General features: G+C 38.8%; 1 protein-coding gene across 1 annotated transcript in view; it reads left to right on the top strand.

The window, feature by feature from the left end:
• LOC108716400 (1-phosphatidylinositol 4,5-bisphosphate phosphodiesterase beta-1) overlaps window positions 1-24,392 on the top strand; it is a 296,085-nt gene that overhangs the window by 160,946 nt on the left and 110,747 nt on the right. Inside the window, exons 4-5 of the mRNA XM_041562430.1 lie at window positions 7,065-7,205; window positions 18,283-18,362. Coding sequence (XP_041418364.1) covers window positions 7,065-7,205; window positions 18,283-18,362 — 221 coding nt within the window. The remainder of the gene's footprint in view (window positions 1-7,064; window positions 7,206-18,282; window positions 18,363-24,392) is intronic.

The following is a 24,392-nucleotide window of genomic DNA, read 5'->3' as shown; positions in this document are numbered from 1 at the left end:
CAGGAAATTCTTACGGGCTTGACTGAAAAAAGACAGATAGAAGTCATGAGCTGAAGGTGTAGAAGAAAGGATGAGCTGAAGGTGTAGAAGAAATGATGAGCTGAAGGTGTAAAATAAATGATGAGCTGAAGGTGTAGAAGAAAGGATGAGCTGAAGGTGTAGAAGAAATGATGAGCTGAAGGTGTAGAAGAAAGGATGAGCTGAAGGTGTAGAAGAAATGATGAGTTGAAGGTGTAAAAGAAATGATGAGCAGAAGACACAGAACAAAGGATGAGCTGAAGGTGTAGAAGAAATGATGAGTTGAAGGTGTAAAAGAAATGATGAGCTGAAGGCATAGAACAAAGGATGAGCTGAAGGTGTAGAAGAAAGGATGAGCTGAAGGTGTAGAAGAAAGGATGAGCAGAAGACATAGAACAAAGGATGAGCTGAAGGTGTAGAAGAAATGATGAGTTGAAGGTGTAAAAGAAATGATGAGCAGAAGACACAGAACAAAGGATGAGCTGAAGGTGTAGAAGAAATGATGAGTTGAAGGTGTAGAAGAAAGGATGAGCAGAAGACATAGAACAAAGGATGAGCTGAAGGTGTAGAAGAAATGATGAGTTGAAGGTGTAGGAGAAATGATGAGCAGAATGTGTAGAAGAAAGGATGAGCTGAAGGTGTAGAAGAAAGGGCATGTAGGGAGAGCAGCATCTATTGATTCCTATCCACCAGGCTCTCAGGTCATAATCTTCCCTGCTAAATATTGTGGCAGCCAACTGACAATCATGTTTCAAGGTCAAGGCAACACAAGACCCAAACCTTACTGACTGCAGCGTTGTTAAGGATGTGTCAGTGATCCATGATGTCAATGTATTATGGTATATGAGCTCTGGCTGCTAAAAAATTGGCTTCTAGTACCTGGGCACAGATGTCAAGGAGCCCAAGAATACACTCATCTCTGCCCTAAACTGATACACAAGAATAAGTTCAGTTGGGAAATTGTAAATCTGTGTGTGTGGAAATATTTGCTTTAGTGATATAAATCATTACTCTATCGTCAAATCACAGTTTGCAAATAAAACAATGAAAATGAAACAGTGGACAGAGTTTCCCAAGCCTTGATCTCTGCTTAACTTTTTTTCATTAGTGAGAAATATACCGAATCCTTTTATCTTACTATTTTTTGCTCTTGATTTGCTGCCATAGTCTGTTTCATTCCATGGAAAGAGATTACCCACAAGCCTTACAGCTCCTTGTCTTGTTTATCTAAGCTCCCGTGTGTATATATAGTGAATAAAGTACCCCCTCTTGTAAAATATAAGGATATTATAAGTTACCGAGGAGTTTCATGACCATATAAAAGTACGAGGCCGAAGGCCGAGTGTTTTTATACAGGTCATAGAACTCCGAGGTAACTTCTAATATCCTCATATTTTACAACTGGGGGTACTTTATTTATTATAATACACAAGTTTCAGTGAGTCATATGACAGAAATGACATCACAACTCACCTTTTATAACTGATGACATCAGAACTCACTGTTTATAAGGATATAATTTACAAGATATTCATGGCTTTTGTGTATTATATATATATATTGATTTCTCAGGAAAATACTTCTGGCGGTCTTTGGACTGATTCTGTCGTTTTTCGTTGCTTTGTGGTATGTGGCAGGTAAATCTATATTTGATCTTCTTTTTAAATGGAGAGTTGGATGGAACATAGGGAATTGCCCCTAATGAAAAGCTTTGGATAATATAAGAATGCAATATTCTATATGAACAATTTGATAGAGCTCATGCTGTACAGGTATGGGACCTGTTATACAGAATTCTTGGGACCAGGGGTTTTCCAGATAACGGATCTTTCCATAATTTAGATCTTTATCCCTTATATCTACTAGAAATTAATTTAAACATTAAATAACCCCAATAGGCTGGTTTTGCTTCCAATAAGGATTAATTATATCACAGCATGCCTGGGTGCAGGTAAAATGTGTACAATATAACAAAAAAAATACCACACTCAACAGGCTCAGTTAGAGTCACTGGGGCTCATTTATCAACACTGGGCAAATTTGCACCAGGGCAGTAACCCATAGCAACCAATCAGTGATTAGCTTTTTTCAGTCAGCTGCAGGTTGAACACTGAAAGCGATCGTTTGATTGGTTGTCATGGGTTACTGCCCAGGAGCAAATTTGGCCAGTGTTTATAAATGAGCCCCACTGATATTAATAGACAAGCAAAAGAAAATCCAAAGTTTCCATCACATCATAGTGATATTCCTCAGGGAAGGTTCGTTTTTTTGCAAGTAAGGCGCTCTCTACTTGCTGGCGTCCTCTGATAATATTACTGATATAATAAGGGAAAGCTCAAGTGCAGTAAATGTAAATCCTTCATTGTGCTAAAATCTCCCCTGATGAAACTTGGGCAGTGCAAAGTGTTAGGGGCAGATTTACTAAGGGTCGAATTTCGAAGTACAAAAAAACGACGAAATTCGACCATCGAATTAAAAAACTTCGAATTCGAATATCGAATTTGAAGTTTTTTCAACAAATTTGGCAATCCTGTGATTGAGAGATTCGAAGGATTTCAGCGATCGATCGAGGGATTTTTATTCAATGTGTAAAGACTTAGAAAATGGTTGTAGAAGGTCCCCATAGGCTAACATAGCACTTCAGTAGGTTTAACTTGGCAAAGTATTGAAGTCAAAGTTTTTTTAAAGAGACAGTACTTCGATTATCGAATGGTCGAATATTCGAATGATTTTTACTTCGAATCGAAGTCAAAGTAAATTTGAAGTCGTAATATCCTATTCAATGGTCGTATCCAAAAAATTACTTCGAATTTCGAGGTTACTAAGTGTGTTCAGGGAGGCTAATCAAACACATTCTTTATACAGAAATCGTTTATGGGCAAATTTTTCCCGTTATGCTTCGCCAAAAAATGTGTGAATTTAGCGGGAAATTGGCAAAACAAATTTATGAAAAATTTATGAAATGCGAATTTTGACGCCCGTGTCAATTCTGACGCTCGTGTCAATTTTGACTCCGCGTTCAAGTCAATGGGCGTCCGAATAATGTTGACATGCAACGGTTTTGACGAAGTGACTTTTCCGACATGCGTTCAAAATTTTTTGACGCCAGCAGATTTTCACAATTGGTTTTGAAAGTTTATTCGCCGCTGCCGAAAGGCGGAAATTCACCACAAATTCTCGCCTGCCCTTCGCCCATCACTAATCGTTTATACTGTCCCAGGGCAAATTCTACTGTTAATACCCCAGAACATGTGGTAGGATAAATGTAGTGTCATGTATAATAGCCCAGGGCACGTTAAATGCTGTGCCAGTTTGTATCTATACTTCTTCCAGAGAACACAGACAAATGTAGGGGCAGATTTATCAAAGGTCGAGGTGAATTTTCAAATGAAAAAGAAATTGGAATGAAAAAAAAATCTAATTTCAAGCTATTTTTTGTGTACTTCGACTACGTAATAGTCCAAATTCAATTAGAATTTGAAAAAAATTTGAAAATGTGAATATCGAAAATTGTACTGTCTCTTTAAAAATTTGACTTCGACCATTCGCCATCTAAAACTACTAGCACCTATTTGGAGTCAATTGGTGGACTTTGAAAAATCAAAGTTTTTTTGGGGGAAAATCTTTGAATCAAATGCGATATTCCTTCAATTCGTACGATTCTAATTCAGCCGAATACGGACCTATTCCATCGAAAATGGACCTATTCGACTAAAAAAGCTTCGACTTGGTTGGTCTTTTTGAATTCAAATTTCGACGTTTTTTCAATTCGAAATTCGACCCTTGATAAATATGCCCCGTAGTGTCAGTCCTGTGTAGAATAGCCCAAACCACATGAGAGGATAGATACAATGCTAATTATAGGGATATATATAAGGCTACTATATGAGTAATGAATTATCCCATGCCTCTACTATATGTAATATGTTTGTACTATACAATTAATATGACTGATATATAAACATGGGGAGAGCCACGTAGATTGTGAAACAATAAGAACTGAAATTCTCATTTCATCAATATGTCCAATAATACCTTTTATCTTCCCTCAATTTGTTAGTCATGTGATGTGAAGAGCATCTCTGTATAGTTCAGCACATACAGTACCATTAGAAACCAACTCAAAGTGGATCATCTGAACTGCACAGAAATCAATAACCTTATCCAGACCCTTTCAGAAAATAAACTACAGTAAAAATTGCTGTTAAAAATCCAATAGAGTATTTCAAATCTTATCCTCTGGGGACCTCTTGCTTTGTGTTTAGTCGCTAGCAATTAATAACTGCGGCTTTTGATTTATATGTTTCATCATTTCATGTTTGGAAACAGCGTGAGAATTAATATTGAGTCCAATGTTCTAAAAATGCTGCTGGATTTCTTTCCCCAGCGCCTCCGAAGGTCAATATTGATCCGTTGTTATGAGATCTTCATATAAAGTGTATTTCTGTCTTTACTCTATGAATATAAATATATAGACTGACCTAGAGCACAATAAATAGTGTTGATAGAGAGGAGAGTGCAAGACTTTAGGGCAGATTTACGAAAGGGCAAATTGTCGCCAGCGACCGCTTCGTACACTTTGCACCACATCGGCAGGTGCAAATTCATTACTAAATACGCTAATTCACTAAAATGCCAAGTTTTGTCCTGGGCACGGAATGCTGGCGACTTTTCGCTCTTTTCTTTAGTGCAAGCATTTCATAGTGAAGATTCACAAGCATTTAATTACTGTATGTCTAGCGAAAAGTCACTAGTGATCTTACACTTAGGTCAATTTAAATAGGGCGGGCACATTAAAGGGGAAGGAAACCTAGTCGTGCAAACCCCCACCCCCCCTCCCGTTTGTTGCCCACCCTCCCTCCTCCCCCCTGGCCTACCCGTCCCGCTGGGCAAATGCCCCTAACTTGTTACTTACCCTTCTGCGCAGGTCCAGTCCAGGGAGTTCACAGACGACATCTTCTTCCACCCGATCTTCTTCCTGCTTTGAACGGCGCATGAGCAGTAGGATCATTTCGCCGGTACGATCTACTGCGCGTGACTTTTTGCACATGCGCAGTAGATCCGTACCGGCAAAATGATCCTACTGCTCATGCGCCAAAACGCCGGTCAAAGCAGGAAGAAGATCGCGTGGAAGAAGATGCCGTCTGTGAACTCCCTGGACTGGACCTGCGCAGAAGGGTAAGTAACAAGTTAGGGGCATTTGCCCAGCGGGACTGGTAGGCCAGGGGGAGGGTGGGCAACACACGGGAGGGGGGTGTGGGGTTTGCGCGACTAGGTTTACTTCCCCTTTAAAGTCGTACGGACGTCTTTATTCGAGATGTTGGTGCAAATGATTGAAGTGGCCACTTTTTATTACAAATGTCCAGGGAACCTTAATAAAGACAAAAGAGATCATATTATGTCCTAGACATGAGCCCACTGTAAAATGAATGTTCAATGGCCCTCAAATGTCTGGGGAAAAAAATGTTAACCCAAAAAAGTTTGTCAGGACTTTTGCACGCAATCCCGCCAGTTTTTTTTCAGCTTTAGTGCATTTTTGGCAGACAGGATATGATGTAAGTGACATAAGATTGAGGAGGGTGGAGCTTCATTTCAGCACTTCTCCTGGTCTGAGGTGGTGAAGTCAACTCTGGAGAAAGAGGTAACGTTCAGTAAAATCCGCACTTTAGTGAATTTGCGGAGCAACGACCATTCGCCAGAGCAAAAAGTCGCCTGGCGATAGAGTGCAAATAAACGCTAGCGATGGTCTCGTTCACTCGCGTATTGTCGTCTACACCTGTTAGTGAATTGGCGATGTCCCTGCGGATTGGATTTCTGGTGAATAACGACGGCCACTTCACCCTTTACTAAATCTGCCCCTTTATGTGAACATGATGATATGTCTCAAGTGCAAAGCCACCGATGGATAAAAACTTGTTTTTGAGACAAAATAAAAGTGGAAATAAAAATGTCAGATTTCCCAATAAATTCACAAACCCCTCCCCTTTTCTGAATGAATTTAAAACAGACAGTTTTTGTCCGAACGACGTTTTTTTCAGAATGTGGCTTTAGCTCTTACCTGTCAGTCAGCAATCAAATTGCCAAATTGGGGGGGAGGGGGTTATTTTACCTTGGAAAATTATACATCATTTTTTTCAGGATAATCTGGGCTTTCTAAATCTGCCGACATGTTTGTGTAATTCCACTTGTGTAACAAGATATAAGGGTCTAAATACAAGAAATGCTATTTTGTATAATATTGGGATTTGTATGAGAAATATGTTTTATTATCTCAGGTCAAGTGTCTAATTGTTGCTATAGCTATAAAAAAGGCTGTGAGGCTTTACTTTTCCTTTAGATAATATATTCACTCAAATTGCTAATATTGCCTCAATTATTAAGATAAAACAAGTAAAATAACACAAGTGTGAGTTCAAAACTTTTTACGTATCAAATTGTATAAAATACATTTTTTTTGTTTAATCAGTGTTTTACTTGTTTTGTTAATGAGGCTTTTACACCTATAGGGTTAGACACAAACTTGTGCCCTGACTATAAAATACTGATCCCTATTAATATGAGAATAATTCTCTGATGAGGCACCTACAAGAGAGTGAAGTGAAGATTGGCTGAACCAAAGCAGATTAGATTAGAATTGATGTGCCACATGGGGAAGAATTATACTGAGCTTTACTCCATTTTTAAAATGTTGGGAGAAAATGTTGTCTAAAATGTCGTTATTGCGCCATTTTTATGTTGTTTATGACATATTTATAAAAGTGTCTGGAAACTGTTTTTCTTTCACTAAAACATGAAAAGTGAAAGAATTTTGGTGGATTTTTGGAATTTTGGTGGATTTCTTTTTGTGAATATGGTGAAAGTATTTTAAACCAGTTTGCCACCACTTTTACTCCAGAAATGGGCTACTGTATATCCACTTTTGTGAATTGGCCCCTTTATGTCTTGAGACAGCTGTCATTTGGGCAATTCATTAAATAAATACATAGATATTATTGTTTAAGAGTAATATTTTAGTAATAATGTCTTTACTTTCTTGTTTCCTTTAGGATCCCAAATTACGTGAACAGTTAGAGGTGGGGAACTTTGGAGGCCGGCTGGAGTATCGCATGTTTACAATCGTCTATGGACCAGATTTGGTGAACATCTCATATCTGAACTTGGTGGCATTTCAGGAAGAAATTGCCAAGGTACAATAAAACATTGTGTATGATGCCTGGCCACTTATTCCTAAAAACAATAAAACATATATTGATAAGTTCACAGTATTTCGTTCAATACAATAATAGTTGTTTTGTTGTCAATGTAGGATTTGTTATTCTGTAACATGAAAGACTTGGCCATGGGTCTGAAGGACCCCGGTGTGTCTATGAATTTATATCTCTATTTGGATTTCCCTAAACTTCAGTTTGGAGCAAGATGATTTGCTAACCTTATAAATTCCCATAGCGTCAGCATTCTGTGACATAATAATATAATGTACTTTGGGTTTTAGTCTTATATTTGTACTAGATGCAGCTTTACTGCTGAATTGTGAATAAGGTGCCCCATGAAACTGGAGAACCCTGGGCAACTGCTAATAGAATGAATTTTATATTAACACCCTCTGGTCAGTTCCTTTGACTGTTTGGTCAGAGAGAGAGAAACGTTCAGAAGGAAACAAAGTGTTCTGAAGTTGTTCTACTCATGAACGTCATGGTAAAAGCCTTGTGAAGCTTCTCATCTCTTTCCTGAGCAGAACAACACCAGAACTGTTCTCTGTTTTCCTTCTGAATGTAAATCTCCCCCATCTCTTTGTTAATAATAAATTCATTCTATTAGCAGTTAACTAACAGCTTGATGGCTTTAAATTGGAAACTGCAAAAGTGCCCTTTACATTCATTCTTATAAGGTTTTCTTATCCTTTAGGTCTCCTACTCAGTGGCTTCATTTTAATAAAGTTTCTATTCACACTGAAATGTAACCATAACTGTGATACACAAAGCCCAGAAATCAATGACAATAATGAGCAATAAAATGGAAAACCAGTCTTTCTATCTTATATGTTACATTTCTTCCCCCATAATAACGAGGTGCAACAAGAGCAGTCGAGCATTAAGAAAGATCGACTTTACAGTAACATCTGTAATTACATTTTAAACTCTAACAAATATCCAGACACCGACCCACCCAACATCTCAATCACAAGCCCAGGGGATTCATACAAAGTTGGTCTTCCTTTTGCTGCTATAAGGGCAGACTTTTCGGGGGGACTGACTTCATATTAATACCCTTGGTTAGGGAAGCCGATATCTGCACATTGTTGTAAAGAGAAGATTGGGGTCCCAGTGGGTTGAGGTCAGTGTGTAGAGTCCACTGCTAAAAAGAGAGTTTTTAAGAAGGGTCAGAAAACTGATGTTGATGGATTTTGCTCAAGTTCAAGTGATCAGCCATTTGGGCTCCATTGGCCTCGCTCTCCTCCTATTTGTGTATTGGTGGGAACGTCAGCAGTCCGTCTCAATAAACTCTCCTCACTTCATTACTTATTTTACAGCAGCTCCAAGTACGTTAAAGAGGTGAAAGGGGTGGTTCACTTTAAGTTAACTCGTAGGGGGTAATTTATTAAAATCCAAATGTTAAAATCTCGAAAAATTCGAGTTTTTTTCACTAGAAAACTAGATTTATTTTATCTTCGGTGCTGCAAAAAGCCTGAATGCGAAAATCCGCCATCTCAGACCTGTTGAGGTCCTGTATAAGTCAATGGGGGAGGCACCTATTCCAAATTGAAAATCCAACTTTTCCAGGGTTTTCGTGCAAAAACAATTTGGGAGAAAAGCTCAAAACGTATGGAAATTTGGGAAAAGGGCTGAAAAATTTTGGCAATTCAGGTTTTCGCTCGATGTTATTGAGTTTTTTGGGGATCCAATTAAATTTAGGGATTTTTTTTATTAACAAATAAGCTAAAATCAGGCATGGGAGTTTGGTTGTGTTTTTTTTAATAGAATACGAGATTAATTCCAATTTTTGTAAAAAAAAAACCCTTAGTATGTTATAGAGTAGCCAATTATAAGCAACTTTTCAAATGGCCTTCATTATTTATAGATTTCTAATCATTTGTCTTTTTCTGACTCTTTCCAGCTTTTAAACGGGGGTCACTGTTATTGGGGTTATCGCTACTTTTTATTCATCATCTTTCTATTCAGGCCTCTCCTATTCATATTCCAGTCTCTTATTCAAATCAATGCATGGTTGTCAGGGGAATTCAGACCCTAGTTACCAGATGGCTGAAATTGCAAACTGGAGAGCTGCTGAATAAAAAGCTAAATAAGTCAAAAACCACAAATAATAAAAAAAGAAAACCAATTACAAATTGTCTCAGAATATCCCTCTCTATATCCTACTAACAGTTAATTTAAAGGAGAATAACCCCTTTACGTTCAACATTTTGCAATGTCATTAGATCCCAGTCAGTGTGTATGGAATGAAGTGTTTCAGGCTCATTACTGTGACAGGGCACAAAACAAAGTGCAAAGTCATGTCTTTAGATACATTTGTTGGATGGTCATTATTTGAAATAAACACAAGTAACACAAAAAATTCCAGTGAAATTCACGAAACGGTTAAAAATCCACGCAACAGCGCCGGCATCTCGTTTCTGATGCCGGCCTCCGTTTTTGACGCCAGTGTCCATTCCGTGAATTTTTCGCCATTTCATGAATTTCGCCGGCATGTTTTTTTTGACGCCGGCGAATTTTTGCTGCCAAATTTTCACGCCGGTTTCACTAATTTATTCACCGGCGGCGAATCGAGGGAATTCGCCATGAATTTGCACCTGGCGAATAAATTCGCCCATCACTACTCTTATGTTGTAATAGTTGATAAAGAATGATGAAGTCGACTAAACCAGCTGAGATATTGTATATCCTATAAGTGTTATAAACACAAGGGGGCAGATTTATCAAGGGTTGAATTTCAAAGTGAAAAAAACTTCGAAATTCGACCATCGAATAGGGTAGTCCGAGATTCGAAGGATTTTAAAGATCATACTTCGAATCATACCATTTAATTTTACGATCGTACGATTTTAAAAAAAAATACTTTGACTTCTCAAAACTTGAGAAATACTGGCTATAGGTTCTAGGAGGTCCCCATAGGCTAACACAGCAATTCGGCAGGTTTAAGGTGGCGAAGTGTGGAAGTCAAAGTTTTTTTAAAGAGACAGTACTTTGATTTTGGAATAGTCAAATTTGTGAAATATTTTCAATTCAAGTCAAAGTCGAATTTGGCCTATTCGATGGTCGAAGTACCCCAAAATTACTTCAAAATTCAAAGTTTTTTCATCGAAAATGCAATTCAACCCTTAGTAAATGGGCCCCAAGGTGTCAGAGTGGTTATTTGTTTTTTACCTTCCCATAAACTGCCATTTAATTTATTCATTACACATTTATCCTGAGCGACATTTGCTTGAATGTTCCCCTTGGTGACAGATTAACAGATAAATAAATATGTTTGAAAAGGAAGCAAAGGCTTTTGGGTATCAGTATGTGCTCGTGCGGCGCAATTAATCCGTTTTGTGTTGATAATTGTTATTGTCACATTTTAAGGCAATAGTAGAAATGTATTTCATGGAAATGTATTGAGCCTGTTCTCTATTATAGCAAATCCTCCTGATGAGGGGCCAATAAAGAGGCTGAATTGTGTTTCCAGAGGGCGATTGTGGGACTTTTATGACATTTCCAATCGTTACTGCAGACGTCGCTGAGACAGAACAGCAGATGCCAATGTAGTGATATCAGGGGGAAGGTTTAGGGATCATTTGTGTTATAAACAAAGATGCTTTTAATAAGATATAGAGCAAAAGGGTAGTTTAAAATGTATTTAAATAGAAGTGGTAAAAAGAATCCAGTAATCTGTTCCCCCAAATAATTAAATGAATTTATAACCAGCTCCACGGATCTTATCCTCTGCAGCAGTTAAAGGGTTACACGCAGATGCACCGCATTTAATGCAGTCCTGGCTAGTGATCATTTGCCCCATGGGCTGGTTCTTTATGTGAATAATGAAATGCTGGGTCAGAAGAAGCTGCCGGAGACATCCATTAAACTGTCATTTATGTCAGATGTACAAAGGTCAGACCAGATACATCAACGACTTTATAAGCAGAAAACTATGAATCCCGTGTTTGAGCAGCAAAGTCCAAAAGTGAAATGAGAAGGAGAAGAAAGAACACGGGGCAGAGACAAACCAGAAACTGATACTGGGGAGAGACGAGGAGACACTGGGAAATAGAAGAAGAAAAAAGAAGAAAAGACAAGTTCCAAGAGCAAAAATTCAAAATGAAATGAAAATCCAATAAAGGGACAACAGAAAGATTCTATTTAAAAAAAAGTAAAAAAGTAAAATGTAGTTTTGCATTCATAGAGCATAGTCTTTAATCTTGTGGCTGTATCTTTACCTTTCTCTGCTCCCAAAAAGCTTTCCCAGAAGCACAAGGTTTCATTGTCCTTATGGGTCATTCACATCCACAAGGGCACTCAGCAAAATGTCATTTTCAGTGATGTCACACTTAGCAGAAGTGACATCACAGGCGGTTGTGCGTGTGATGTCACTTCCACAGACTGGTGGAGCAGTTAGGTCTGGTGCTTAGCAGTGGTGTCATTATGGAGGGGCCCAGACCATGGAGTCAGTTTCCTCTATAGTTACTCTATAGTTACTCTATAGTTACTCTATACTTACTCTATACTTGCTCTATACTTGCTCTATAGTTACCCTATACTTACTCTATACTTACTCTATAGTTTCTCTATACTTACTCTATACTTACTCTAAACTTACTCTATACTTACTCTATACTTACTCTATACTTACTCTATAGTTTCTCTATACTTACTCTATACTTACTCTATAGTAATGTTGCCGGTGCCTCCACACACAGAAACACACATGCAAGTAGACGGGGAGTAGGGACAGACTACAATACAGCTAAATACAACACTATGGGATTATTTACTTAACTTCGGTCCAGCTTTTTGGGGTAAAAGTCAAAATTTTGGGGGTTTTTTTCCCCGAGATTTATTAAAGGCTGATGCAGCAAAGAAGCCGGTTTCCGCCATCTCAGACCTGCCGAGGTTGTGTATAAGACAATGACCGAGGTCCCTGTATTGTTTTGAAGTTTCTGTGGTCTGCGCAGGAATTAACCCGAAAAACCAACCACTTTGGACTTTTCATGCAAAAATCAGAAAAATTCCGGAAAAAGCCTAAAAAACTCAGAAAGAAACGTAGGATTTTTATCAAGTTTTTACTTGATCCGATTAAATCAAGCTTTTGGTAAAATTGGGTATGGGAGTTTGGTTGTGGCTGCGCACACATTTAGTCACAAATCAGACTCAATTGCACTGAAGAGATTATCATTTCCACAGATCGCCCGGCACTTTACAGAATGGGGATTAACACACAACTGACTGCAGGTAAAATTGCAGGATCACAACTTGTGTAAAGGTCCCTGTCTGAGTGCAACTCCTTTTTGTTCTTTAAGTGCTTAATCATATTGATGGGCAAATTTGTCCCATTTCGCTTTGCCGGACAAATTTTGAATTTCCCTGGAAATTCGTGAAACAGTGGGAAGTTCACGAAACGCGAATTTTGACGCTGGAGTCAATTCGCGCCCATCAAAGTCGTCGCCAGCAACAATTTGAGGCACATTAAAGTCAATGGGTGTACATTAATTGTCGATGACATCGGAATTGTTGCCGGTGACGCAATTGTCACCGATGTCAAAAGAACTTTGAATTTTTACAAGGAATTTCGTGATATTCGCTGGTGGCAAAACAAGGAAATTCGCCACGAATTCGGACCTGGATTTATTCGCCCATCACTACTTAATCCCTTTCTTTTGTGCTAAGCGCCAAATCATTTTCTATTTGTGTTGTTTTGTTTATAAAGAGGGCACACAGTGTGGAGTCATGAGGAGAGAGTACGGAGTCGTGTCAGCAGTGCAGGGAATAAACGTTGCTCATGGGGCCGGAGGGCCAAAACACTGAGAACTACAGAGAAATGCAGGCGGGTGATTGGAGAATTCTAGTCATGTTTCATAATTCATAATATTCATGTTTGATAATTGCACATCAGTGATTTCATTTCACTTTGAGCTGCAGATTCATGAACCCAGTGTCCCACCCATTCCAGTTCACCAGCCACAAAGACCCCTCATTACAAGACTGGGACCCACTTTCTGTGACCAAGGAAAAAGCCTCATAATACAATTTTATGATAAAAGCTGAAATAGCAAAATAATTGTCTTTTGTTGAAAGAATGAAACATGAACATTGTGACTTGAGCTTTGTACAATTACTTGCGCCTAATACATCACATTCAGCACTTTAACGAACAATTAGCTGTAATGGACCAGGAACTGGAAAATAACTTTACTTCTTATACTGAGCAGCACTTTAAACCATTAACATCATAAAAGAATAATCTGAAGATGATGATGATGATGATGATGATGATGATACTATCGGCACGAGCTACCGGGAAACCTTGCGCTCAGTTCTTTGTTCCGAGGGGAATTGTTAGAGGAATTTCAAGTTCAGAAAGGACACATTGCACAGAATGTACTAAACATTATTCTCAGAATATTCTTCTTGTATATTCATAATGGGTGGTACATGTCAGTAAGTCTATAGTAGAGTGTTTAGAGCTCGTTGTACCTTTCTCAGTCACATTTGGTGCTTGTCTGTGAGTAGGAGATCACTGTGATACACATACACTACACATACACTTTCTCACAATCATTTTAAGAAGCACTCGTTTCATTTATCTAATATTCCAAATTTGCCAAAAGATAGGGATGAAGTGATCCAAACTGGTTTAAGTGGAAGAGCCATTCCAAATGATCGGCTATTATTTTGCATTGCTTTGTCTACAACTGCCCGTTCATTACCTTACCGTGACTCTCCTGTACTGCCATCATCTCTTCACCAGCTAATATTCCCCAATTATTGCCAATTCCTTATTGGTAGAGTGCTATCTATTGGCTATTTTGACGGTTTCAAAGCATTTTTACAATCTGTTCCTTTGTACCAGTCAATGGGCAAATTTACTAAGCGCCAAAAATTCGCCAGCGGCGGCTTCTCAGGCAGCACAACACTTTGCCAGGCGAAGATAACGCTAATTCACTAACATGCAAAGTTGCGTCCAGGGCGCCGAACGCTGGCGAAGTTGTGCTAGTGTTAATTTGGCAAGCAAAGCGAAGTTACGCTAGTGTTGGCTAATTTGCATACGGCGTGAAGTTCAAGTTGAATGGACGTATATGTTGCAGCAAATACATTACACTACACAAGCCCAGGGAACCTTAATAAATAAAATAGAGTTGTTATATTGTCCTACACATGTGCACAGTATATAGATTAGGTGCCATATGTTAGGAAATGTAGGGGGGAACCCGCTTACCCCAAAAAACTTTTATGCTCTTTTGCAGCTTATCACCCTAAAAAAAAGAAAAGACGCCAGCGTTTTTTGGGACTTTTGAGGAAGCCCTATCTACTCTATTGCACTTCGCCTGGTCTGAGGTGGCGAAGGCAAGTCTGGCGCAAGAGGTAACGTTCAGTAAAATCCGCATTTTAGTGAATTTGCGCAGTTAGATCCCTTCGCCGGAGCGCAACTTCGCCTGGTGATTGAGTGCAAATGAGCTCCAGCATCAGTCTCCTTCGCTAGCAAAGTTACAACGGCGCCCGTTAGTAAATCGGCGAAGTACCGAAATGACGCCATGCTGACGAATTTTCACCAGTGTTAGTCACTTTGCCCCAATGTTTCCAAGAAAAGAAGCATATAACAACTCACAATGTACTGCATGTCCTCCTTACATGAATACAAATGATATATACACTAAGTGGATTTGGGGGTTATGCATTTTATGTTGGGATTAGATATAACTTGTCTTTTTCCAAAACAAATATTTTGTTGGCTTCAGTGTCACAGTATTGGAGCTTTTGTTGACTGTTGTGTAGGGTTGTCTGAAGTTGTTCTTGAGAGCAGTGAGACTGACCCAATGTAACTGATCATTTGGGCAAGTCCAAGGCTTGGGTTTATGTCGTTACATTTTGCCAAAGATTTTGGATCTGGGCAGGTTGGTGGGTCAAAGTTTGTGGCTTAGTGGAAACTGTGAGGGCTTTGTATGGATCAAGGACATGAAGAAATGAAACTTAGGTTGACAAGGGTGTTGATTTAGAGAAATAGTTAGGCGATATTTATAGGGTAATAAAAGTCATATAACTTTCACCAGATCTAATAGCTCAGGGTAAGGTCACACTGGGCGTTTCGGGGAGATTTAGTCGCTGGCTAAAATGAAAAATCAACGACGATTCGTTTTCCAAAATTGCCTCACGAGGAAACTTCAGAAGACTTCGGAAAATGAATCGCCGCATGTGCTTAGCGCTGGCGATTTTTCATTTTAGCCAGCGCAAGAGTGAAGGCATTCGGGGAGATTGTTCGCCGCAAAGACGAGGCGATTAGTCGCCAGGCGACTAAATCTCCCTGAAACGCCTAGTGTGTCCTTACCCTCATAGTTGCCAATGAAATGTTTGCCTTTATAATGATACCTGCTGAGTGGTTGCTATGGGATACTAGACCGCGATGAAGACTTAATGCTTTTTATCTTGTTACCCCATAAGTGTTTGGTCCTAGTGGAAAAAGAGAGTGAAGTGTTCAGTTGGGAGCAAATAAAATTCATAGGAAATGTATCATTTATATAATATTGTAACATATTTTGGAAACAAGTAAAGTCACTGACTCGAAAAGTTTTTCTAAATAACCTCCATTTATGAAAGTAATGTTTAATGGAGATATATTGGCAGTGCCAAGTTTCCAGCTGGTTATTCAATTCATTACTCCTGTTTAGTCAGTTTGAGTTGCAGCTATTTGTGATAGTAAATGTTTGCTGTTTCCTTGCTAAATTGTCCAAGTGCAAATGGGAATTATTTTCGGAAGCTTTTTTGGGGGGGACAAGCGGGTGGGGGGTAAGATTGATGCCTTGTTGAATGCACAGAAGACAAATGGAAGCCTTTTTTCAATACATTCTTCTTGTCGTTGGCTCTTGACTGCACTTATTAGAGCTGCCTGGAGTCTGTACCAAGGCCCTTATTGAGAAAGACATACATTTGAATTACAGATCCAGTTAGAGGAGAACAGAGACATCATTTGTGGGTTTCTCATTATTAAAAGGCTTTCTTGGAATTGCATTTTATTCTAGAGGAGAGAGAAGGCCTAATCAACATTGTCAGAAATGTTCCATGTGAAAGTGGGAGAGCGACGTGATGGGGGATAATTAAGGTGGACTTATTCTTTCTCTCCAGATTAACTGGGTGCATGTGCAAGTGCTTGGCAACCAGTCTAATAGATCTTTCAGCCGAGCATCACATTCAATGACTTCCCTGTTTGTCAAAGCATCTGAAAGAGACCGGCCAAACAATCCGGCCAAATAAACATCATGTTCTCAAAATGTCCTTCCCTTCCATTGAAAACAAGTCACCCACAACAATCTCAATTGCTAATTCAGGCCGGAGCATTTCATCAACAACCAAGTGCTTTTAAAGGCACAGAGATGCCGTGATAGAAGTACAAAATCCTTTCTCCCCCTCAGGTTTGGGCTGTTGGTTGGGACATGTGGAAGACCATATATTGGACATGAGTTATAAATATATATATGTAGTATGTATAGGCAGTATACAGGATGGTATTTTCTATGCCACCATATACCAGGAACATCTGTTCTACACTAACCCACAGTATCAAGTGATATAATTCAGTTTAGTAGGCGGCATTTGTTTTATATGTATACTTCTGAAGGTTGCAAAGCATACTTACTAATATCTGATATAGATTTTACTTTTACTTTACTTTTACATTTTACTGTATAAGGCAGTGATCCCCAACCAGTAGCTCACCAGTAACATGTTACTCACCAACCCATTAGATGTTGCTCCCAGTGGCCTCAAAGCAGATGCTGATTTTTGAATTCCTGGCTTGAATACAAACTTTAGGTGCATAAAAACCATGCGTAGTGCCAAGTAGAGCCTCCTGTTGGCTTTTTGTCCTCATTGGAGCTACCAGTAGCCAAGTAGAGCCCATATTTGACAGACCCAGGAACTTTTTACACCATTATGTTGCACTCCAACTTTTATTTAAATTTGAATGTGGCTCACAGGTAAAAAGGTTGTTGAACCCCCAGTCTAAGGTATATAATTCCATATATCAAATATGGAGCTGTTCCTACATAATTATCTTCTTTAGTCTCATCTAGGGTGCCTGCTCATTCTGTTATTAATCTCCTGGTCTGGGTCTCTATATATATATGTATGTATGTAGTATGCAAGATATACTGTCACCTGTGGGACATGGTATAAGATACAGATGGAGCAAAAAATCAGATGAGATTGGTTTGACTTGTTGCCTATGTAGGAGACGGGGGGTTGTATTAAGAGTTTAAGAGGTGCACCAGGTGTTTCAGTTTTAGTATTTATATCAACCAATCAGCAGTAAGTATCTTTTGTTCATAATAAGGAAACCACATTGAACTGTTTTTTATGAGTTATGAGCCAACGTTTTACCTGTATCTCCAGATCTCCACAGGTGGTTAAAGCAATGGCCAAACTGTGACTGACCAATGTTTTATTCTTGTTTCTCCACCTTCTACTACTTGCAAAGGAATTAAATGATTGATATCAATAGTGAAAGCGAGTTTACTTCCACCATTTGCTTGTTGGGGCAATAACAGGGAATTGGTGGAAGTGATTTAGCTTTAAATGCTTTACTTCCAGGGGAGAGGTTTTTAGTCTGGAAGAAGCAATAGCCAATGGAGAATACAACATAAGTGTTCGGTATTAAGAGGCCTCCTGAGATACAACATATGAGATGTCATAGACGCTGTACAACGTTCTGTTAAGCAATGATTCCATATGTCTGGCAGTGACAACAGCTTGTTTCTCCTGTATCAGCCTGTCTAATGTCTCTGTTAGTGTTAGTTTAAATGAAAGTGCTCCAGGAATCAGGCCAAAGTTTTCGGTATCACTGTACCATGTTTCACATTTGAACACGTGGAAACCCTTCCCATAGATAAACAACAACTGTCAATGCAAGGGGAGAATTGCCTTTGGTGATAGAATTTACATCTGTGTTTCCCCCTGCCATAAAACCTAGAAAATATTTGCTTGGCTGCAGGGATCTATCAAAGGAAACATGTTGTGTGCTCAGCTCTTCAGCTAAAAGTCTGTTTATTTTATATCTACTTAGGAATGGACAGATCAGGTATTCAGTCTGGCGACCAATTTGCTGGCGCAGAACATGTCCAGAGATGCATTTCTTCAAAAAGCGTAAGTAGCTTCAATAATTATGAAAAGTGGCCTTTCTTCTCTTGCTTTTCGTCATTGTTTTCAATTAATTTCCTTTTTACTTGTGTTGGACGTTTTTAACCTTTATTGTTTATGTCTAAATGGGATGTTGTCTCTATAAACATCTCTTTTCCTCTTGCAAATTTTGGAAAGGAGTCCAACACTGAAGGGAAATTATCAGAGAACAATAAATGGAACCCAATTTTGTTTGAGGAAAAGAGGTAGTAAATACTTAAGAACAGAAACATCTATTGCCAACATAAACCTCAGCTCCAAACTATGAGTGCCAACTGCACACGGATCATTTACCCAACCTCCACTCACGTTTGCAACCCCCATCCATTGATTGTCCACCTCAAAATAGGGATTATTGAGAGGTTGGTTTTGATCCAAAGAACTGTTGTTCAACATTATAATGTGATGGGCTAGTTATTCAAAGAAAAAGAAAGACCTTTGTGGAGCCATTGAGCAGGCTGGATGCCATAAAAAACATTTGGGGGACACATCTGTGCTTAGGGGAAGAATGGATGACTATTTTATGTAGGAAGCTTTTTCTGTAGCATCTTGGCACAAAGAGCTATGGGGTAATTTATGATGACCCTGAGTGGAAGAACTGGAGCACTAAAAAGTGAAAAATAATGCACTCATGCTCATTCAATAATTCTTTGCATCTGGGGTCTTGCTGCGCTCTACATTTTGCCCCAGATTAACAATCCACCAAGAGGTGGAGAGCTCAGTGCTGGTGGGCTCTAGAGTACATGGCCCCTTTGCAGCCTGTCCTTGCGAGTGCACCCTAATTGCATGTCTGAATAATACAAGTTAGGGCAGTTCAAAAGGTGGGCTTTGTGCCTATCTACACCTACTTCTCATGAATACAGCTTTGACCAATGTAGGCAGATCTTTATTCATGGGGGAAGCTCATGTCCTTGCAAGGCTTCTGCCCATTGGTGCTGATGGCGGGGGCAGGGTGCAATATAAAAATGCATCTTGCACCTGTTTTATGCACTTTGCAACCTGTGGAACCATCACTAAATGATCCCTGTATTTTTCACTCATTTTTGGAATCTTTTTATCTTCAGCCAAGCTGCTAAAAATAGATGAAATAGATGTCAAAGGACATTTAACAAGCAGCCATGTTACAGACTTTTTACCTGCAACTGTTAAATTCTGAGGATGATATTATCCTGTTCTCTGCATCACTTTCTCTAGAGCTATTATCTTAATGACCAGCGTATTATATATAAATATGCTCTGTCTTACTCTTTCAAAATAATGAGGCCTATACCGAGCCATCATTCCAGAATCTTCTTCCTGGGAAATACGAGAGAATCACAGATCTTTCTGACATTACAATCATCTATTCCTTTTGGTACATGTGGTTTGGATCATTTTATTTTAAAACAATTTGCCAACGTTTAAGGGTCAGTTATCTACAACAAAAATGAAAGGGTTTCATGTGTCTCCCAATCTAATTGAAGTTCTAGTTCTAGAATGAAATGTGTTTTTTTCCTTAATATTGTAGCGACACGACAGAAATGTTTTGTTATTTCATTCTATTCATTTCATTACCATCGTTTACAAAACCAATGAATTAAACGAGACTCTTTGTGGTTTACAAAGTGGGGGGGGGCAAGATTATTTTGGCCAACTGTAGGAATTCCATTAGGAGGAAACATTTTCTGCTGAATTCAGAAACAACTGAATATATAAGGGACAATTTGATTTTACCAACCCTTTCAAATGCTATCATCAACAGATTAACCCCTTAATGACCACACACACAATATCTACATCCTGCTTCATAGTAACTTAGTTTTAAAAAAAGACACATCCATCAAATTCAACCTTTTACGTCTATATATAAACTGCCTAACTGCTTGTTGATCCAGAGGAGTCTGATTTGAGGCCACAATATGAAATAATATGAAGTGTGAGGCACAAGTAAATCATTGGTGTTGTCCTGTATGTCACTGATAACCAGTTTGCCCATGACTGTCCACTTGATCAATGAGAGTTGTGACAACATCAGATATTTACAGAAAATGTATTGACATCTCTTAACTCCACATGGGATTCCTGTTGTCCAGCGATACATCTGGATTTGCTACTTCTTAATTATTAGCTTTCAACAATGTTGTCCTGCTTGTCTAAGGTCTGTCCTCTCTGTGTTCTTCAGAGGGTCACGTGTCATGGCAATATTGTATCTTCTCTAGTCTAATTACTAAAATACATGAGACATCCGTGGCACTTTCTCATTATCTGGAGACAGCAATGCTAATTGAGTTGTATGACAGTTAATGGCTAATGCAAAGGGCACTGGTGTGCACGAGTGGAATTTCAACCAACCTTCCCAACCATCAAATGTCGACAGGGAATAAAAGAAATAACAGCCCTGTTTTTCTGAACTACTGGCAAAACTTTTATCTGCAAAACGAATTATAGATAATTTCTATAATTTAATCATATTCAATAATAATATCAAAGGAGTGATCATTTCAAAAAAAATCAAGTTTTACTCCCATTATTGGATTAGGCTTCCTAGGGGCTATCAAAGAACCTGCCATTGAGGGCCACTCTCACAACAATTAGATGTAGAGAATGCTAAAGGTCTGAGAAAGATTCTTGGCTGGGGCCCACTAGAGCTGGCACCCAATGGAAGCTTCATTTTTACACTGGAAGAACAGTCCAACCCTTCTTCCCCCCAATCAAGTTTTAAATGTAAACTTCTCATTTAGATCATTGAGAGGTGTAGCCAAGAATTTGAGGGACCTTTAAATGTTACTGAGAGCCCTAGAAGTCCAAATGATTTTTATCATTTAACTAATAGTCGGGGGGTTACATATTAGATGTGCATCAGATTCCATGGAAATTAAGGAGAAATGTAAGGCAGCGGCAGCTAATGAAGTGCCCAGATAGTTTGAGGGGAATATTGTGCTCTGGATTTTGCTTTGCCAAGTAATCAGGACAATTTTAGCTGCTTGTGTACTCAGAGGCTTTCAGGTTCTTAAATAAAGTTGGGAAAGGTCTGAAAGGTCTTTAGGAACATTCTGTGAAAGGAAATTGTGACATTTCAGTGGAATAGCATGAAAAAAAAATCAATCCGGAAAAAAATCCTCTATTTCAGAGCTAATGTTTTCCTGATGTACTTTAGATTGCTGATGGTTTGATTTTTTTTACATTTACCTCTAAATCCGTGTGTATATACACATAATAGCATAATAATGAAAATAGTTATATACTCTATAGTCTAATAGTGGATCCAGGTATAGTAACCCATAGGAACAGAGAACTGAGAACCCATAAGAACCATAAGTCCAGTATTAGGGTTAAGGTTAACCCGAACTTCAAATTGTGATTGGTGACAAATATTTACAAAAAGTTGAGCAGACTTTTGTTATATTACCCTACAGCAAGTCGCTATTGGGCTCATTTATGTCGAAAAGTTCAGCGAGCAAAGTGCAATCTTGAGCACAGATCTCAGTGGTGTTACTGGTGCGCTGGGCCCCCCCTGCAAAAAAAAGTTTTCGTCAGTGTCTGGTGCAAGACAATCCCTACCTGCCCCCACGCACCTACTTCCCGCTCCCACCACATCTGTCTATGATCTTTCTGTCCTCTCCTGCATTTTAGAATCATTTATCAAGGTTGTACAAGCCATAGACAATGGGGCTGAACAGTAAATATAGGGGCAAGCTGTGCCCTAATCCAACACAGAGCCCTTTTATAAATTAGCCCTTTGCATGTTTTCTATCTGAATAACCTCCAGTGAGGTCATTGGGAAAGTATAGTAGATGGGACACAGTAAATAGGAGGTTTAGGAAGACACATTCGTGGTGTAAAAATCCAGCTTATTATAATAACATTAAGAGAGCGGCTACAAAAAGCTGAGAACGTATTCATGGCTCCCCAGGCGGCTCTTCAGAATTGGAAAATGGCAGGAGGTGGCAGCTAATTTTATTAAATTATGTTTTCTCTGTACATTCCCATGAAAAAAATAGCAGTTCTTCCTCTAATTGCATCCGTGTGTTGTTTGTTTGTGTAATAATTGTGGATTCCAGCAGCTTGTTAGTGACAGTGTGAGAATGAGAGATGGTCAACAAGGATTAAAAGGAAAGCCAAATGAGACAAGTCGGAGATGATTTCAGCTTTGCTGTGGAATAGGCACCCCCTATGGGTATTATATATATATATATATTATTATTATATACACATGTGCCATGTTATCAGTCATTGACATGCAGTGTGTTGGGTGCAGTGTGTTGGGTGCAGTGTGTTGGGTGCAGTGTGTTGGGTGCAGTGTGTTGGGTGCATGAGGCTGCGCTTATAATGGTGACCATAAAACTTCCATCTATCTGAATGGCAAGATCAAAACATGTCTTTATGTGCAGTAGTCATTCAAAGGCTGGACCCAATCAAAGATGTTCATGGGATGAAGACAAATGGCATCTACAGTATAATCCCAGTCTTGTGGCCATGGTAACATTGAGGGGCTAATTTATCAAAGGTCGTGTGTTAGAGTTTTTATTACCTCGAATTAACTTGAATGACCTCAAACTCGAATGGTATCTTATCTATGAAAAAAATCTTATGGCAAAAATCTGATTCTGCAACCGCAAGTCCCGAACTTTGAAACTCGAATTGACAGAGTTTTCAGCAAAACAAACTCGATTTGTGGACCTCTGCCATTGACTCCTACAGAACCTCAATAGGTGCAGGCAATTTCCAGGATTGAGGTATAATAAATAGTGGTGGGGGAATTTATTCGGCAGGCTCGAATTCGCATGTTTCGAAGCTGACAAATAAATTTGCGAAATTGTCGCGAAAATTTGCCCACAAATTTTGATGCCCACAAATTGACGACGTTGTCAAAATTCGCGTTTCGTGAATTTTCCGGGACAAATTTGCCCATCATTAATAATAAACCTTAATATTTTACGGTTTTTTTCCCCCAAAATGTGCATTTTGACCAAAAAATACAACTCGAATGCTCAATTTTTTTGTGGAAAAAACAACTTGAACCTTAATAAAACTGCCACTAAGCATCACATTTAGGAGCACATTTACTAAAGAACAAATTGTGTTTTCCTAATGAATTTTCACTAAAAAGACAATTGGCAATAACATTGCCTATTTACTAAAAGTTGGACAACACACCACTAGCAAATTACCTAGTAATTATGTTTTCAAGTTGTAACTGTTACAAATTTCTTATTTACATTTTTTTACATTTAAATTTTACAAATTTTACAAATTTACATTTGAAGCTCATGCCACATTTGTTGCAGTGTGGGCTCATGTCTAGGACAATAGAGGGTCTCTGTCTTCATTTTGCCACTTTTCAGCAACATCACTAAAAAATACATAGATATGAACTTTATACTCCTACTGAATTTAAATTGATGTGAGTGTAAGGAAGTTAAGGAAGTCTCATTAGGAAGAAAGTAGAGAAAATTAGTTATGACATTTCCGTGCCAATGAATTGTTGCTGATGGAAGAACGCCAACGTTCTTTTGCCGAGACTTAATTGCGCATTTTGATGAATACAGATATTCGTCATGAAATAACATCTTACATAGTTGCTTAAAGTATGGCAGAGGCCCCACATCATTCTGTTACCTGGTGACCCTGGGGCATCTGCACACTTTGCCTTTAGTACATACCCATCACCATCCAAGTCTCCCCGGGTGGCTTCCTGGCCCTACAGACACCTTCTGTGCCATTTTACTCAGTCACTTCAAATCTAAATTCAGAAATACCTGCAACGTGGGGAATATTTTCCTAGATTACTGAGAGTCACAGACAAGAAGCTGGAATGCTGGAGATTAACAGTTACCTTTTATTGGAGCAGCTTAGTTGAAAGAAACAAAGGTCTCTTCTTCCAAATGTAACCAGTGAGGCTCAGAGTTATAGAAATTCAAACGTTAATCTAAATAAACATATGAAAGAGCTAAAATAATTTCATAGCCCCAATTTATCTGTCTCCAGACCAGGCATTAACTCCAGGGTTCCCCTGAT

The sequence above is a fragment of the Xenopus laevis genome, chromosome 5L, assembly GCF_017654675.1.
Source record: "Xenopus laevis strain J_2021 chromosome 5L, Xenopus_laevis_v10.1, whole genome shotgun sequence".
Taxonomy (NCBI): Eukaryota; Metazoa; Chordata; class Amphibia; order Anura; family Pipidae; genus Xenopus; species Xenopus laevis.
The sequence above is the reverse complement of the archived record's forward strand: the minus strand, read 5'-3'. Positions and strand labels throughout refer to the sequence as shown.